The sequence below is a fragment of the Aquila chrysaetos genome, chromosome 8, assembly GCF_900496995.4.
Source record: "Aquila chrysaetos chrysaetos chromosome 8, bAquChr1.4, whole genome shotgun sequence".
Lineage (NCBI taxonomy): Eukaryota > Metazoa > Chordata > Aves > Accipitriformes > Accipitridae > Aquila > Aquila chrysaetos.
Genome location: NC_044011.1, coordinates 2,307,625 through 2,322,176, shown reverse-complemented (window position 1 = coordinate 2,322,176; position 14,552 = coordinate 2,307,625). Strand labels below are relative to the sequence as shown.

At 68.3% G+C, this 14,552-nt stretch overlaps 2 protein-coding genes across 5 annotated transcripts in view; one reads left to right on the top strand and one right to left on the bottom strand.

Annotated features, from left to right (window-relative positions):
- Positions 1-1,619: 1,619 nt before the first annotated feature.
- TBKBP1 (TBK1 binding protein 1) lies at positions 1,620-13,694 on the bottom strand. Of its 2 annotated transcripts, none has more exons than XM_030022139.2 (11): positions 13,482-13,694; positions 12,334-12,600; positions 10,440-10,664; positions 10,226-10,348; positions 10,044-10,142; positions 9,344-9,497; positions 9,059-9,237; positions 8,923-8,972; positions 4,125-4,243; positions 3,024-3,769; positions 1,620-2,750 (listed from the first exon to the last, which is right to left on the bottom strand). In XM_030022139.2, the coding sequence occupies exons 3-11, from the start codon at positions 10,659-10,661 to the stop codon at positions 2,622-2,624; spliced, it is 1,821 nt and encodes a 606-aa protein (XP_029877999.1). In that variant the 5' UTR covers positions 10,662-10,664; positions 12,334-12,600; positions 13,482-13,694; the 3' UTR covers positions 1,620-2,621. The 2 variants fall into 2 exon arrangements, with proteins under 2 accessions (XP_029877999.1, XP_029877998.1); XM_030022138.2 differs by having other exon boundaries at positions 10,044-10,148; positions 13,482-13,692.
- Positions 12,477-14,552, top strand: part of LOC115344588 — an 11,618-nt gene continuing 9,542 nt past the window's right edge. For 2 of the 3 annotated variants that reach the window (XM_030022142.1, XM_030022140.1), the window contains exons 1-2: positions 12,477-12,571; positions 14,145-14,401. In XM_030022142.1, coding sequence (XP_029878002.1) covers positions 12,486-12,571; positions 14,145-14,401 — 343 coding nt within the window. In that variant the 5' untranslated portion in view covers positions 12,477-12,485. The remainder of the gene's footprint in view (positions 12,572-14,144; positions 14,402-14,552) is intronic. The other variant, XM_030022143.1, reaches the window with a different exon arrangement.

The window sequence follows — 14,552 nt, the reverse complement described above, 5'->3', positions numbered from 1 at the left end:
GAGATCAGCGTGCGATAACGCCCACTGTGCCGCTGCCTCACCGGCGGCGCGGAGCCTATCTCCTTCACACCATCACCCTGCAGCCTGCTGTGCCGTGGCGGATGGGAACCGGCTCCTCACCCTGCTCAGGGCTGTGCTCGGGGAGCTGGGATGGAGCCCCCCCCTCCACCCCCTGCAGCCTCCCCCAGGTAGAGAGACCAGAGAACGGTCACAACTCATCACATGGATGCTCCCTGCCAGAGCCAGGGTAGGCAAAGGCTGGGATTTCCCACGAGCAGCTGAGTTTAAGGGTGTCTCAGCACCGAAGCCATGCACCCGCATCCCCCACAGGGTGCAAAATCAGCCGAGGGCCCCCTGGGGCCATCCCTGACCCTCAGCCCGCAGGCAGGGAGGCTGTAGGCCCTACGATAACACGAAGGAGCGGGTCTCGGCAGTGCTGCTGGAGCAGCGGTACCCATGGTGGGAGGGCCGGGGCTTCCCCGTGCACAGGGCAGCCCCTTCCCCGCAGGATAACCGGGAGGATCCCGCTCCCACCCTCACCCCGGCCATCGCCCACCCCCGGACCCCGAGCCCTGCGGGGTGTTCCCCCACCTCGGCCAGTTCGCTGGCACCCTTAGGAGGGAGAAGCAGCAGCCCTTAACGAGGCCGATCACGAGAAGGCGACGGAGGCGTGAAGTGCGGCAGCCCTCCGCCCGCTGCCAGGGATGCTCCGCGACCATCACCCCGGCATCGTGCCCGAGGGCACCCCCTCCTTTCGTGCTCCCTCCGGCGCTGCCCCTCCGCCCCGCTCGGCGTTTTGCTTACCCGGCATCTCGCGGGCTGTTTGCTTCCTCTGCGGTCCCAGCCCCGACGCCTTTCGGGGCCACGTGCTCTCCCCCCACGGCGTGTTGCTCGCCCGTCGGCTCCTCCCGGGGTTTGGGGTAGCCCCTCTGCTTCCCCTCACCCAAATAATGGGGAAGGGCAGGGCTGCTCCGCATGCCGGGGTCCCCCATGGGGCTGGGGGTCCCCATTGTCCATTTTATCCCCCACGTGTCACCCCGGGGACATTCAGCATCACCGGGGTGAGTGGCTCGGGACCGTGCCATCGCGCCACGAGCACCGAGGATAAGCTGAGCCCAGCACCCGTGCTGGCATCGTCACAACCACAATCCCCCCGTGCCCACCCCACAGCTCCCCCAGACCTGGGACGAGCCCACGGGGGGGACGTCCCCAGCTGCAAGGGGACCCCCAAAGACGCCGATTCGGCCGCGCGCCGGTGTCGGCACCGTGGGGCCGAGGTTCGGCCGTGCCCCTGTCGTCACCCCCGGGGCTGGCGATGGTTTTTGTTTTGCTTTTGATTGTCCCATTTCTTGTCGCCTGCCAGGCCAGTAAACCCGAAACTTGTCACCATGCCGGGAACGGGGTCACGGGTCCAGGTTACCCACAACAGGCACCCCGAACCCCGTCACCCCCACCGCTGCCCCGCTGAGCCCTGGCGACACGAGTTGGCTTTGCCGGGGCTGGATGCACCAACGCCAGGCTCGTCCCCCACCCGCAGCCTGGGCCCCCCCTCGCTCCACAGGCACCCAAAAAGAAGAAACAGCTTCGCCCCCCCCCTCCCCCTTAGTGTTTTGGGCACTGGAAGGATTTTATTGGAGTCGGTGGCGTTGCAGAGAGCGCGGGTCCCTCCACCCAGAGGTCCCGGTGCAGTGGGGGGGGGGGGGGGGGGGGGGGGGGCCGCACCCGGCCGAGCCTTTGGGGGTGGGTGGCGGGGGTTCGCGCCGTGGCACGGGGGGGGACATGCAGCGCGGAGTGGCTCGGCGGGGAGGGGAACGGCGCTGTGGACCCCCCCCTGTGCCAGCAGCTTTGAGGTAGATTGAACGTGAGGGGGATGGGGGTGATGGGTTGGGGGGGGCTTGGGGTGAGCAGCCACCTGCAGCCCCAGGCTAAAGCGGGGGGGACCCGGTGGCGGGGGGCTGCTGGGGGGCTGCGCTGTCCCTATGCCGGGGGGGGCCAGGGTTGGGGAGAGCCCCCAGGTTGTGGAGCTCAGTGCAATGGTGGGGGGGGTCCATGCTGCACCTCGGGGTTCATTTCTCAGCAGCATCTTTGTGGGGAGGGGGTAGAAATTGGGGGGGGGGGGTGATGCTTTTAATGTAAAAGAGTGGAAAGATGCTTGAACCGGTGGGATGAGGTGAAGGGGACCGAGAATAAGCAGCTGCCCCCCCCCCAATCCCCCAAAACCCAACTCTGACCCAAGGAGCCGGGGAAGGGGCAGCCCCTTCCCTTCACCTGCTTCCTGGGGGCCAGATCCAGGACCCGGCCCCTCGAATCCTCCCTGAGATCAAGCAGCGACACCCAAGGGTGCAGGTGACACCCAAGGGTGCAGACGGGTCCCCTCCAGCCGCCACCCGGGATGGCGTTATCCCGGTGCCCCCATTCGAGCATCCGAACCCGGCGCGGATGCAGGGACGTGGCGAGGCGGGAGCAGAGGAGCCCACTTATGGGGGGCCGGGGGGCTCCGGGGTGGGGTGGGGGGGCTCAGTCTTTTTGTAGCTACTGAAGACTTGGAGGTATTTCGGGAGCCGTGTCGCTCCTGGTGTGTTTTCATGCAGCATCCAAAGATCGGGGAGGCGGGGGAAGGCTCAGATCTTGCTGTTCTCCAGGTGCGAGTCGATGTGCTTCACCAGGGCATCGTCCGGGTAGCCGATGGGGAAAGCCAGCTGGCACAGCGGGCAGCTCCGCACCTCCGAGTCCACCGTCTCCAGCAGCAGCTGCGGGGGCACAGGGCGGTGTTGAGCCCACCACCGGCTTCTCCTGGGGGCCACGGACCCCCCCCCCCGGCTCCTCCTCCTCCTCCCCGCTACCCTCCCGCCTCTGGGTGCAAACTCGGATGCCGCGCAGCCGGTCAGAAATGGGGAAACCGAGGCACGCCGCGGGGCGACCGCCCTGCCTGCACGGCGGTGGTGGCGGAGGGGGGGGTTCCCTTGCTTCTTCCCCCCCATTCCCAACCCACCGCAACACATCCCCGGTGGGGTCCCGCTTACGTTGATCGAGGGCCAGGACTGAGCGTGCTCTGCCCGGGCGTAGGCAGCGGCCGTCCGGTGCACGGCGTCGGCGTCGGGGACGGGGAAGCCGGCGCAGAAGGAGGCGCAGCGGATAGCCCCCGCCTCGGGGCTGGGGGGACTGGGCAGGGCCCACTCCTCTTCATCCGACGATTGCTTCTCGAAGCGCACGTGCTCCTCGAAGGGCTCGCGGGCGCTCAGGGGGGACCCCGTGCCCCCCAGGTACACCTCGCCGTAGGGCCGGTGCTTGGGAAGCGTCGAGGCTTCGGGCTGGAGCCAGAGCGAGCGGCTCTGCTGGTACAGGGCCACGTTGCTCACCTCCGAGTAGCTGCGACGACCCTGGAAGCCGGCTTTGATGTGGCGGCTGGAGGGTTTGGCGTAACCCAGCTCCATCCTCTCGCCGGGCAGCCGGTGCGGTGACGCCGAGGCCGGGGACGGGCAGGGCGGTGGGGCTGGGGACCGGCGCTGCTGGGCGGGCGACTGGCTGGAGGGGGGGACCGGGGACCGGCGCTGCTGGGCAGGGGACTGGCAGGGGCCGGGGGCTGGCGAGCGGCGCTGCTGGGCCGGCGACTGGCTGGGGGGTCCCGGCGAACGCCGTTGCAGCGCTGGCGACTGGCACTGGGGTGCTGGCGAACGCCCCGGCGGAGCGGGCGAGGGGCACTGCGGGGCGGGCGAGCGACGCTGCTGGGCTGGGGAATGGCACTGGGACAGCGGGGAGTGGCGTTGGCCTGCAAAGCAAAACGGGGCCGGGGGGGAGCACAGAAAATACCCCCCGTCAGCTCGGCGGCATGGAAAATATCCCTCATCGCCCATGTGCATCCCAGATGGATGCGGGGATGCGGCCGTGGGGACCCCTGCCAGGAGGGATGCTCCTGGGGAGGGATGCTCCCCAGGATGGATGTTCCCCAGGATGGATGTTCCCCAGGATGGATGCTCCTGGGGAGGGATGCTCCCCGGGACGGACACACGCAGGAGCTCAGCACCAGCCGGAGGATGAAGACAGCCAGCGTGGTCTCCCCATTTTTTTGCATCCCAGCCCCATCCAGCCATGGGTTTCAGCCCTCGCCCCGGCCCCCCCCTTACCACCGTTGAGGCTCTTCTCCTGCAGCAGGGCGCGGAGGATCTGGCTCTGCAGGGAGCTGAGGTTCCTCAGGCGGCACAGCTCCTCCGTCAGCTCCGTGTAGGCCAGCGCCAGGTTCACCCTGCGGCAGGGACGAAGTGTCACCGAGGGCGAAACATTCCCGGTCCCCCGGCCAGGGGGGGCCCCCCCTGCCATGCGGTGCTGTGGGGCGCACCCAAAACTAACCCAAATTCAGGTGCTTAACTCAAAAGGGAAAAGTTGTGGCCGCGCACCGCCTGGCATCGTACCTGCGGCCGCCCCGCGCAGCGGGAGCAGTCGGGAGCGGGAGGGAGGTGGGTGCCACACTCCCCCCCCCCAGCTCTTGGACGCCCTGACAAAGTCATCAATTCTTCCCCAACTTCGGTGTCACTTTTCAAACCCATATTCTCTGCGGTGATGCGAAGGGAGAAGCCGTCTCCCAAGGGCCCCGCGGGGCTGGGGGCTCAGCGCGTCCTCCCGCGCCGCGCGTGGAGAGTTCAACTGAGCCGTTGTGACACCCCGGGGACCCGGGAGATGCCGCTCATAACAGCAGCTGACAGGTCTGCCCCTGCCCGCCCTCCTGTCAGCTCATGGGGGGGGAGAAAAAAGAAAAGAAGGAAAAAAGAAGGAAGAAGGAAAAGGAAAAAAGAAGGAAAAGGAAAAAAGAAGGAAAAAAGAAAGAAGAAGGAAAAGGAAAAAAGAAGGAAAAAAGAAAGAGGGAAAAGGAAAAAAGAAGGAAAGGGAAAAAAGAAGGAAAGGGAAAAAAGAAGGAAAAAAGAAAGAAGGAAAAGGAAAAAAGAAGGAAAAAAGAAAGAAGGAGGAAAAGGAAAAAAGAAGGAAAAAAGAAAGAAGGAGGAAAAAAGAAAAGAAAAAAGAAAAGAAAAAAGAAGAAAAGAGAAGAAAAAGTAGAGAGAAAAAGAAAAGAAAGTGATAAAGAAAAAGACGTTTCCCCAGCTGGGTCCCCATGTCACGTCCCCAGAGTCCCCATGGCCCTGCCACAGTGGCACCGAGGACACGAGCACCTGGGGACGTCCCCGGACACGGCTGCCCCCGAGACCCCCCCTCACGCTTGCAGCCCTGCTGGCTCCTACCTCTCCTGCCTCAGTTTCCCCTCCGTGACCCATCGTGGGCACCCAGCTCTGAGCCCGGGATGCTGGCACAGAGTCTGCGGCCTCTCCCCAAAGTGGGGGGGTCCCAGCTCCCCCAGTCCCACTGCTGAATTTCAGCCACTCCCGTGGGGGGGGTCACCGCAGCCCCCCCCCCCAAAGTCACGCTGAGGCGCAGTGAGGAAGCGCCAAAACCGCAGCACCGGGGCGGAGGAGTGAGCGGTGCTAGGGTGGGGGGGGGGGACGGGGACGAGCAGCCCCCCCAGCCCCCACCCAGGGCACCCTGCCAGGACCCCTGCCTGCAGAGGAGGGAGGGCAGGGACCTGCCCCATGGGTCCCTCCTGCAGCCAGAGGGTCTGCGAGGCTTTTTGGGAGATTTGGTGCTGGGGAGAGGGAGGGGGGGGGGTCTTGGTGCCCCCCTCACCCCCAGAAAAAGTTCTTTTTCAGGGCAAACTGTGGGGTTTTGATACGCAACAGCAGATAAGCCGTGAGAACAAAACAGCCGCCGAAAACCCAACCGCCCACGCCTGCCCGGCTGCCCCCAGCACCGCAGAGCATCGCTGCTCCGGCGGGAGCGGCCGGATCCTGCGGGACCGCGTGGGTCCCCCGTGGTCCTGGCAGGACGAGCGACATCGTGTCCCTTCTTCGTCCCCGGCCAGAGATGCCGTGGCCAGGGAGGGGGGGGACAGCGGGCTGCCAAGCACAGCTGAGACCCCCAGCCAGGACCACCACAGGGAGGGGCTGGGGACACATGGCGGGGGGGGGGGGCTGGGGTGCAATGACCCCCCCCAAAAGCACCCGGAGGGGGGCACCAGACCCAGTTGGTGGTGGGGCTAGGGCACACTAAATGATACCCATCACCCCCCCCCCGAGATATGCCAACCACATCACATCCCTCCCACCCCACCGCAGGGCTGCCCCCCCCCCCGCTCCCCGGGCACCCCGTGGTCCCCAGGAACCCGGGGGGGGGGACACGCACACGATGGCATTTTCGTACCACCGGGACTGGGGCTTGACCCCCACCCTCGGTGGCAAAAGTTAGTCCACGGTGTGCGGGTGCTGGTCAGGGCGCAGACCCCCCCTGGGTGGGGGGGACGGAGGGGGGGGGGCGGTGGGGAGGAAGGGGTGACCTTGAGCAAGTCACACCTGGTAAACAAGAAGCCGGCGAAGACCGAAATAAAAGCAGGAACCGCAGGCGTAGCTGCCATCGCCGCCGGGCTTGGGGGGGAGCGTGGGCTGGGGTGGGGGGGCCGGGTACAACCCCAGCAGCCGCTCGGCCCCCCCCTTCGCCGCAGGGTCGGGGGAGCCGGGGATGGGAGGAAGGGACGGGGACGTCCCAGCGCAGCATCGAAGCATCGTTGGCAAGGGAGGCGGCGAGCACGGCGGCAGCTCCGGCACGGGCACCCGTGGGTGCGAGATTCATTAAAACCCACAAAATCCCACCAAAACGGTGGCAGCGGCAAGGCAGCGAGAGGGCACGGGGCTGGCGGGGGGGGGGGGGGGGTGTGCTCCGACCCGCCTGCACCCAGCACCCCCGGCTTTTGGCACTGCGTCACCCCCGCATGTCGGCGGGGGTGTCCTGGGGACGGATCCTGCAAAGCAGCCCCCAGCCCTGCAGCTTTCCAGCACCCTCCGGCCCCCGGCACCCCCCACCCTGCTCCCCCCCAAGGGCTTTTCCCATGATTTGGCTCCCAGCTTTTCCCCGGCCCCTTCCCGAGGAAGCGCAAGTAGGAATGGCCTTGACCTCAGAAATGACAGAAAAAAAAGAAAAAAAGGACAAAACTAAGAAAAGAAACAGAAAAAAAAAAGAAAAAGAGGGGGCCAGAGGGACCCCCGCGCCGCTCACGCCACAGCGGCATGCTGACTAATTCGGCAAAAGCCAGCCAGAAAAGTCACCCGGAGATGGAAAGCGCCGATAAGGCACCTTTCACACCAAAAAAGTGGCGGAGAGGAGCAGGTTACAAAAAAAGAGCAGAATTTACAAGAAAAGACCGGGGAGGGAAAGACTGTGCCTGGGAAGGGGGGTAAGATGCCCCCAAGTCTGGGGGTGAGGGGCGAGGAGCCAGGCGTGCCTCAGTTTCCCCACCTTGACTTGGGGAAGTCAGGCTTCAAAACAAGGTGGTTTGGGGCGATGTTAATACATATATTTGGAGTTTTATTTTCTGGTGGGGGCTGGATATTGCGGCCAGGGGGACAGGGAGAAGGGGAACCCGGCCACAGTGGGGCTGAGCTTTGTGAAAAATAAAGTGAATTAGTGGGGGGAAAGCGTGGGGAGGGTTATCGAGGGACCCCCCCCGGGATGCGTGGCAGAGACGGGGCAGCAGCCACCCGGTCGCAGCCCCCAGGGATGCCAGCGTGGATGCGGCCGGCCCCCCCCAAGCCCCGCGCACTGATTTACGCCGGGGAGACAAGAAGCGGCAAAAACATCCAACACCTCAGGAAAAAAGGAGGGGGACCCCCCCCCCCCCCCCCAACACCCCGGCACCTTCCCAGCCCCGTGCTGGGCCAGTCCCCACGCGTCAACTTTTATCTGTCCACAGCTTGGCACGGGCTGCCGGCCCCGGCGCATCACCGCCCGGCACAGCCCGACGTGCCCGGAGGAGCCGCTATGCCAGCCCGGCGTGTCCTGCCCGGCATCACAGTATGGGGGGGGGACACACGGTGGGGGGGGGGGACACGGGTGTGAAGTCCCGCTGCCGCATCCCGGCAGCCCCGCATGCGTGAGGCTGAACGGGTGAGGATAGCGGGGTAACAAGGCTGAACGGGTGAGGATAGCGGGGTAACGAGGCCGTTGCCTAATTAAACAGGTTACGGGCGGCTGCTTTTAGGGAAAAAGTCTCAGCACCAGCCCGGAGCTGCTTTGCCCACCCCGATGCCAGGGTCGGCCCCGGGGAGGGTTGGGGGTCCGGCCATGGGAAGCAGCCCTTGCCCTGGCACAGCCACGCCGTCTCCCCCAGCTCCTATCAACCCTCCCCAGATTTGGGGGTGTCTTGTCCCAAACCCCCAAATCCGAGCTGCTCGGTCACCGTCCCAGCACCAGGCGGTGCGGGGGGTGCCCTGACGGAGCCCCCGGAGCTCACGGCCGTAGCGAGGGGGAGACCGGGAAGAGGCGCGAGGGCCGGAGGAGGGTCTGCCAGCACCGGCACGGCGATGGCTCTGCACCCAGTTACACCATTACAAAAAAAGGAATACTCTGGCAGAGTCGGACGAGGGGCAGCCAGTGGTTCTGAGCAGCCTGGACGTGCCACAGCCCGGTGTCCCGCAGGCTGGCACGGCTGCGTGGCACGGCTCGGTGCTGTGCGGTGATTGCCGGGTGCTGTGCGGCAGCCATAAGCCATCAGTGCCCTCTGGAGGCAGCGGCACACTCACCGAGCCGGCACCGCGCAGACTGTACGGTGCCGGACACCGGACTTGTGGCCGCCCCACGCCTGGAGCCCAGTTCAAAGTCCTGGGGTGCAGTGGGTGCTTTTGGGGTGCAGGATCCCACCTGCCCTGCAGCACTTCAATGGGGGGAAGCCCCCCCAAGGACCCTGCCCAAAGGGACATTCCGTCCCCCAAAGACACCCTGGACGTGAAGCCCCCGCAGAGAGTCCCGCGTGCCCCCATCCCTCCCTGCCAGGGTGGGGACCCCCCCCGCCGCAACCCAGCCCTCGCCCCAGTCCACCCCGGCACTTACTGGTCGTCGCCCACCTTCTTCACCCAGGCCATGTCCCGCTCCGACTGGTCCTGGGGAGAGCAGACATCCCATCAGCACCCAGACCCCCACCCACCGGCGACGCGGGGGTCCCGCACGGCCGGATCCTGCCCCGTACCTGCTCCCGGGTATCCTGCAGGTGCTTCAGCTCCGCCTGCAGCCGCTCGCACTCGGCCTTGAGATGCTCCTCGCGGTGCTGGGCACGCTGGGTCTCCTGCCGCGCCGCCTCCAACTCGGCCTCCAGCCGCCCCGTCGCCTCCAGCCCCCGGCTCTGCCAGCCCCCGGCACGTTCCAGCACTGCGGGCAAAGCACGGCTCAGCCCCCGGCACGGTGCCCGGGCTACCCCGCCGGAGTTGGGGGAGCGGGGGGGGTCCCATGGGGTGGGAAAGGGGGGGCAGCTCACCGTGGGTCAAGCCAGGGTTGGGGTGCAGGGCGAGGAAAGGCACGTCCTGGCCCGGCAACGGGGCACCCAGCCCGGGGAAGGTGCCGGCGTCGCGCTGCCGTAGCTGCTGCTCCAGGCTCCGGATGCGGCTCAGGTGCGTCTCCACCAGCGCCCGCTGCCGGGGGAGAGGGCTGAGCCCCGCATCGCCTCCGTGGGGTTCATCCTGCCGCCCCCCCCCCCCCCGCCCCGGCAGGCAGACCCGGCACTCGGGGTCCCCACGTTGCCGGTAGCCGTCATGGCAGGGTGATGGGATCTGTCCCCGGCACGTGGGCAGCCCAGAAGAGGGTGGCACGGCGGGGGGGGTGGCACCCCAGGCTGGCAGAGCATCGTGCCAGACGGGGTGAGGGAAGCCGGGGATGCCCGGGATGCCCGGTCAATGCCGGGAACACGGCGCCAGGACAGGGACACGCGCTGCGACAGAGCTGGGAGCATCCCTTGGCAGGGCGGGAATGGGAAGAGACAGGGATAAAGCCGAGCCACGTGCATCGCTACAACCCCCGACATGATCGTAACGGGGAGCGAGCAGCCACAGCCCCCCCAGCCCTGCATCCCCACCGAGTCCTCAGCCCCACGGGATGGAGAAACGATCCGCTCGGCTGCCGTCACAGAGCGGGGAAGGGGTCCCCGACGTCCCCAGGCACCGGTCCCCGCTGGCACCCACCATCTCGCCCAGCTCGGTCTCCAGGTCAGCTTTCTCCACGCACAGCTTCTCGTAGGCCTGGATCATCTCCTCCAGCTGCTCTTCCCGCTCTTTGCTTTTCTGCAGCTGCCGGGGAGGCAGGCAGGGGTGGGTGGGCGGCTCGGGGACCCCCCGCGTCCCCCGGCCCCACCGGCCCCGCTCACCTCGTGCTGGAACTGGTTGAGCTGCTGCTGCAGCGACGCCTTCTCGCTCTTGAGCAGCGACGTCTCCTTGGCCTCGTAGAGGGAGAAGATGTGCTCTTCCCCGAATTCGCCGATCAGCGGGTACTGCGGCCGCGGGGCAGAGGTGTCAGCGGGGACCCCCCGGCCCAGTGACACCACCCCCCCCCCCAATCCCGGTCCCCCCTAAGCTCCTCACCTTGACCTCGTACATCTTGAGCCGGCGCTTGAGCGTGGAGTTCTCCCTCTCCAACCCCGTCAGCCGGTTCTTGATGTCGTCGTAGGCGGTGATGAGGGCAAAGTGGGAGGCCGAGCACATCTCGCCCGAGAGGTCGGTGTTGGGGCTGTCGAGCCAGTCCTCGTCCGGCCCCAGCGCCTCCTGCGTCAGGATACTGATGTCGTCCTCGAACATGGAGTCCATGTCCTGCCTGGGATGGAGACGGGGACAGACAGACAGACACCAGTGACCCCGTGGCAGGGATGAACCCGGCCAGGGGCACCCCGAAGCCCCCGGAGCAGGCTGGGCTGCGGGGACGCTGGGTGCAGGATCCGGCCTGGGACAGGGGGAGGTATGGATTAGCCCCCCCCCCGAGCCCGGCCAAGTCCTGGGGACAGAGCGGGGTCTGCAGGAGCTTGTCATGTCCCAACGGCAAAGGGCGATGGAGGACGGACAATCCCGGGAGCCGCCACCGGCAGCAGCTCCAACCCCGCGGCGTCCCCCGGGGTGGTGGGGGGACACCGGCCAGGCAATCGCCTTTGCCCCCGCCGGGTAAAGGTGGGGGGGAAACAGGGGTCCCGGCAGCCCCCCCGCAGCCATAGCCGTCACCGCCCGGGATAAGGGCGGCAGCCAGGACGGCAGAGAGCATCCCTGGCAGAGCATCCCCGGGGGGGACGCGGTGACTTTCCCCGTGTCCCCCCGGGGAGCGAGCGCCAGAAATAGCGGCCGGTGCCGCTGCCTCCCGCCCCGCACGCGAGCTGCTTCCCACCCTCCCACGCCTCCGCGGCGGCACGCAGCCCGCGCCGTGCCCTATATACCGGTGCTGCCGCTCACCCCCCGGGGAGCCACCTGCCTCTCACGGCGCGGTCCCCAACCCGGCCTCATCCTGCCCGGCCCGCTCTGCCGCACCGCCCGGTGCTGCGGGATTTGTCCCCGGTATGAGGATTTTGAGCGGTCGAGGCTCCCAAAAGCCGCTGCCGCCGGTGGCTCTGCCACGGCTCCCCGGCTATTTGGCACAGCCGGCCCGGTGGGGAAAACACGCCTCAAGCCGGTGAGGAGGCAGGGACTGCGGTGCTGAGCCCCGGCACGCACACGCGGTGCTTTGGCACTGTCCCCTCGTCCCGGCCGGGGACCCCACGGGCACCGGGGTGGCCGCCGGCCGCACGCGGCCTCGCCGGTTCGGGCAGACACCCGGGAACCGCCGCCGCACAAATAATTCATAGCACAAAGCCGGGAGCGGGAGGCGATTTCTGCAGGGTGACGGAAGGGGGACAGCCCGGCCCCCCGAAACCGCTGCTGGAGCCTGGGGCCAGCCCGGCCCACCGGTACCCCCAGTCCCGCTCTGCCCCGGGGCGCAGACCCCCCCCCCCGGCTGCTCCCACAGCCCCAGCGCGGCGGGGTCTGGCAGTGGTGGGTTGTCGCAGCCTCTGCTGGGACGAGGAGCATCAAATGCAGACAACCCCCCCAGCACCACAACCCCTCCTCTGTCCCCTCCCGTGAGGGCGTTAAACGTCCCCCCCCCAGGGCAGCGATGGAGGGGACACACCTCTGCTCGAGCAGGGGGGGCACCGTCATCATCATCATCGCCCCTGGGGAAACCGAGGCACCCCCATAAGCCAAGATGAGATTCCCCAAACCCCTGGTGACCCCCTCAATGCAAGACTCCAGGAGTCGTGGGGCCGGTGGGTGCCCAGACCCCTACCTGGGGGTGGAGGGGGACCCCCCAGTGCTGAGCAGGGATGGGACCCTCTCCCTCCCTGACACGCAGGGCCTGGCACCGGCTCTGCACCCGCAGCCTGGCCCAGAGTCCCCCGACCCGGCCCTGCCGCTCCCCAAACCGTGCCTCAGTTTCCCCATCTTTAGCATACTGTGACACCTGCCTTGCAGCGGGCCCCGGGCGCGGGGCGAGTCGGCGCGGGCTGGGCAGGGCTGCGGCGCAGGCACGCGTGTCTCAGGCGTCGGCAGCGCAGGCAGGGAGCCGCGGTGGGCAGGCGCTCAGGGGATCAGCCACGAGAGGGTCAGCGGGAGATGGCGGCGCTATCATTAGGCTCCAGGGGCAACGGCGGAGGTCTCCACGGCACCGTACCGGCTACGCTCCCTCCACGTTCCCAGCGGTCAGCCCCTCCTCGAGGCCTACAAATGCCTTTAAAGAGAACAAAAACGGGGCTGCAGCTCCCCAGCACCGGGACGTCGCGGGAAGGCTCGGCCGGCAAGCGGCAGCTCACCGCCCCGCCGCAGCAGCGGGGATGGAGATGGGAACGGCCGTACCGGGCAGCGGGTGCCACCGGGATGCCGGCACCCAGGTGGCATTTTGCGGGGGGGGGGGGGGGGGAGGCACCGTGCAGCTGCCTGGCCCCCCAACACAACCCTACTCGGGGGGGGCGCATCTGGGAGGATGCACTTAGTAGGACTGAGCTCCAGTGCAGCCCAGTGCAGCCCCCCCCCCCCAGAGCCTGGGGGGGGGGGTCCTGCGACTGGGACAAGCCCCCTCCTCATTGCTGAAACCTCCCTGGGTGCTTTCCCTGCTGCTGGGGGGGGGGGACAGGGAGTGCGATGCCGTGGTCGCGGTGCAAACCGGGGTGCAAAGGGGGTCGGGAGCGAGCGTGCCCCCCGACCCCGGGAGCGGGGCCCGGGGGAGGTGGCTGAGCCCGGGGTGGGGGGGTCGCGGGCACCGGTTTGGGGGGATTTCGGGGGGGGGGGGGGGGTTGTGAGCCCGGCCTGCTGCAGCCCCGGTGTCTCCGGTAAACCCACCCCGAGCGTCCCCGGCCCGGCCCGGTGCCGCAACACCCCGGGGGGGGGTGTCGGAGGAGCAGGAGGGGTCCGGGGCGGAACCGGGGATGGAGCCGCGGGTGCGGGTGGCGGCGGGGGGGGAGTGGGGAAACGGGAGGCGATGGGGCGGGAGGAGGCAGGCCCGGGTAGGGCGGGGGCGGCCCGGTTCCACCCCCCCCCCCTCCTCCTCCTCCTCCTCCTCCTCCTCCTCCTCCTCTTCTTCTTCACCGGCCCCGGCCCAGGCCCCGCACTCACCGGCGAGGCGATGCGATGCGGCGGTGCCCGCCGGGATGCGGCTCCTTCCCCGCCCCGGCCGGTGCCGGTGCCGGTGCCGGTGTCGGTGTCGGTGTCGGTGTCGGTGTCGGTGTCGGTGTCGGTCCCGGCCGCCCCCGCCGCAGCCCCGGCCCCGGCCGCCGTTTCTTCCGCTCCGGAGACACCGCGAAACCACGTGGGCACCGGGCGGCCGCCAGCCCCTCCCCCCGCCACGCGCCGGTGCCGCCCCCGGGGCTTGGCCCCCCCCCCCCCCCCCCCCCCTTACCGGGGCCCGGCGGGTCCCGGGGGGGGGGGGGGGAAACACACACACACGGACGGACACACAGACACACACACGCTTGGACCCCCGGCCCCCTGTAGCCCCCCCCCCCCGCCTTACCCCGGGGCCGGGGGGGGGCAAACGGGACCGGACCCCCCCCCCCCTCCACCAGCAGGGCTGACCCCGGGGGGCTTCTCCCTTCCCGGGCAGCCCCCCGCGGGGGGGGGGGGGGGGGCGCGATGGCAGAGCTGAGCTGCAGCCATAAGCCGTGGGGGCTGGGCTCGCCTTCCCCCCCCCCCCCCCCCCAGAACATTTTATTCCCTGAATTGTTCTCTCGGAGCTGCTTCCATTATGGAATTACATTTTTTTTCCCCTTTGCTGCGCAGGGTTATTAATAGCTGCTCTCCTTTCGCCGGCGCCGCTGCTGCCGGGGGCTCCGCTGGTGAGTTCTGTGCTCCGGGGGCACAGACCCCTGCGGCCCCCCCCGGGGTGGGGGGCTCGCTGCCAGCCTGGCACCCACAGACCCCAAGACGTGGCCGGACAGACCCACGGCGCCGGATGAACCTGACGGCGCGAGCATCCCTGCCAAGGCCTCATCCCACCCCACCGGAGGATCCAGGGGGGAAGCGGAGCCCCAGGGATGGTGACCGGGGAGGGGGGGGGCAAGGAAGGGGGGGGGGTCTTCGCTCCTGCCCAGGCACCGGCAGCAGAGGCGAGCTGGGAGACATGAGCACGGCGCGATCCTGCGCCCCGGCCATCTGCCTCCATCACGCGAGAGCTCGTGCCGGGTGGGG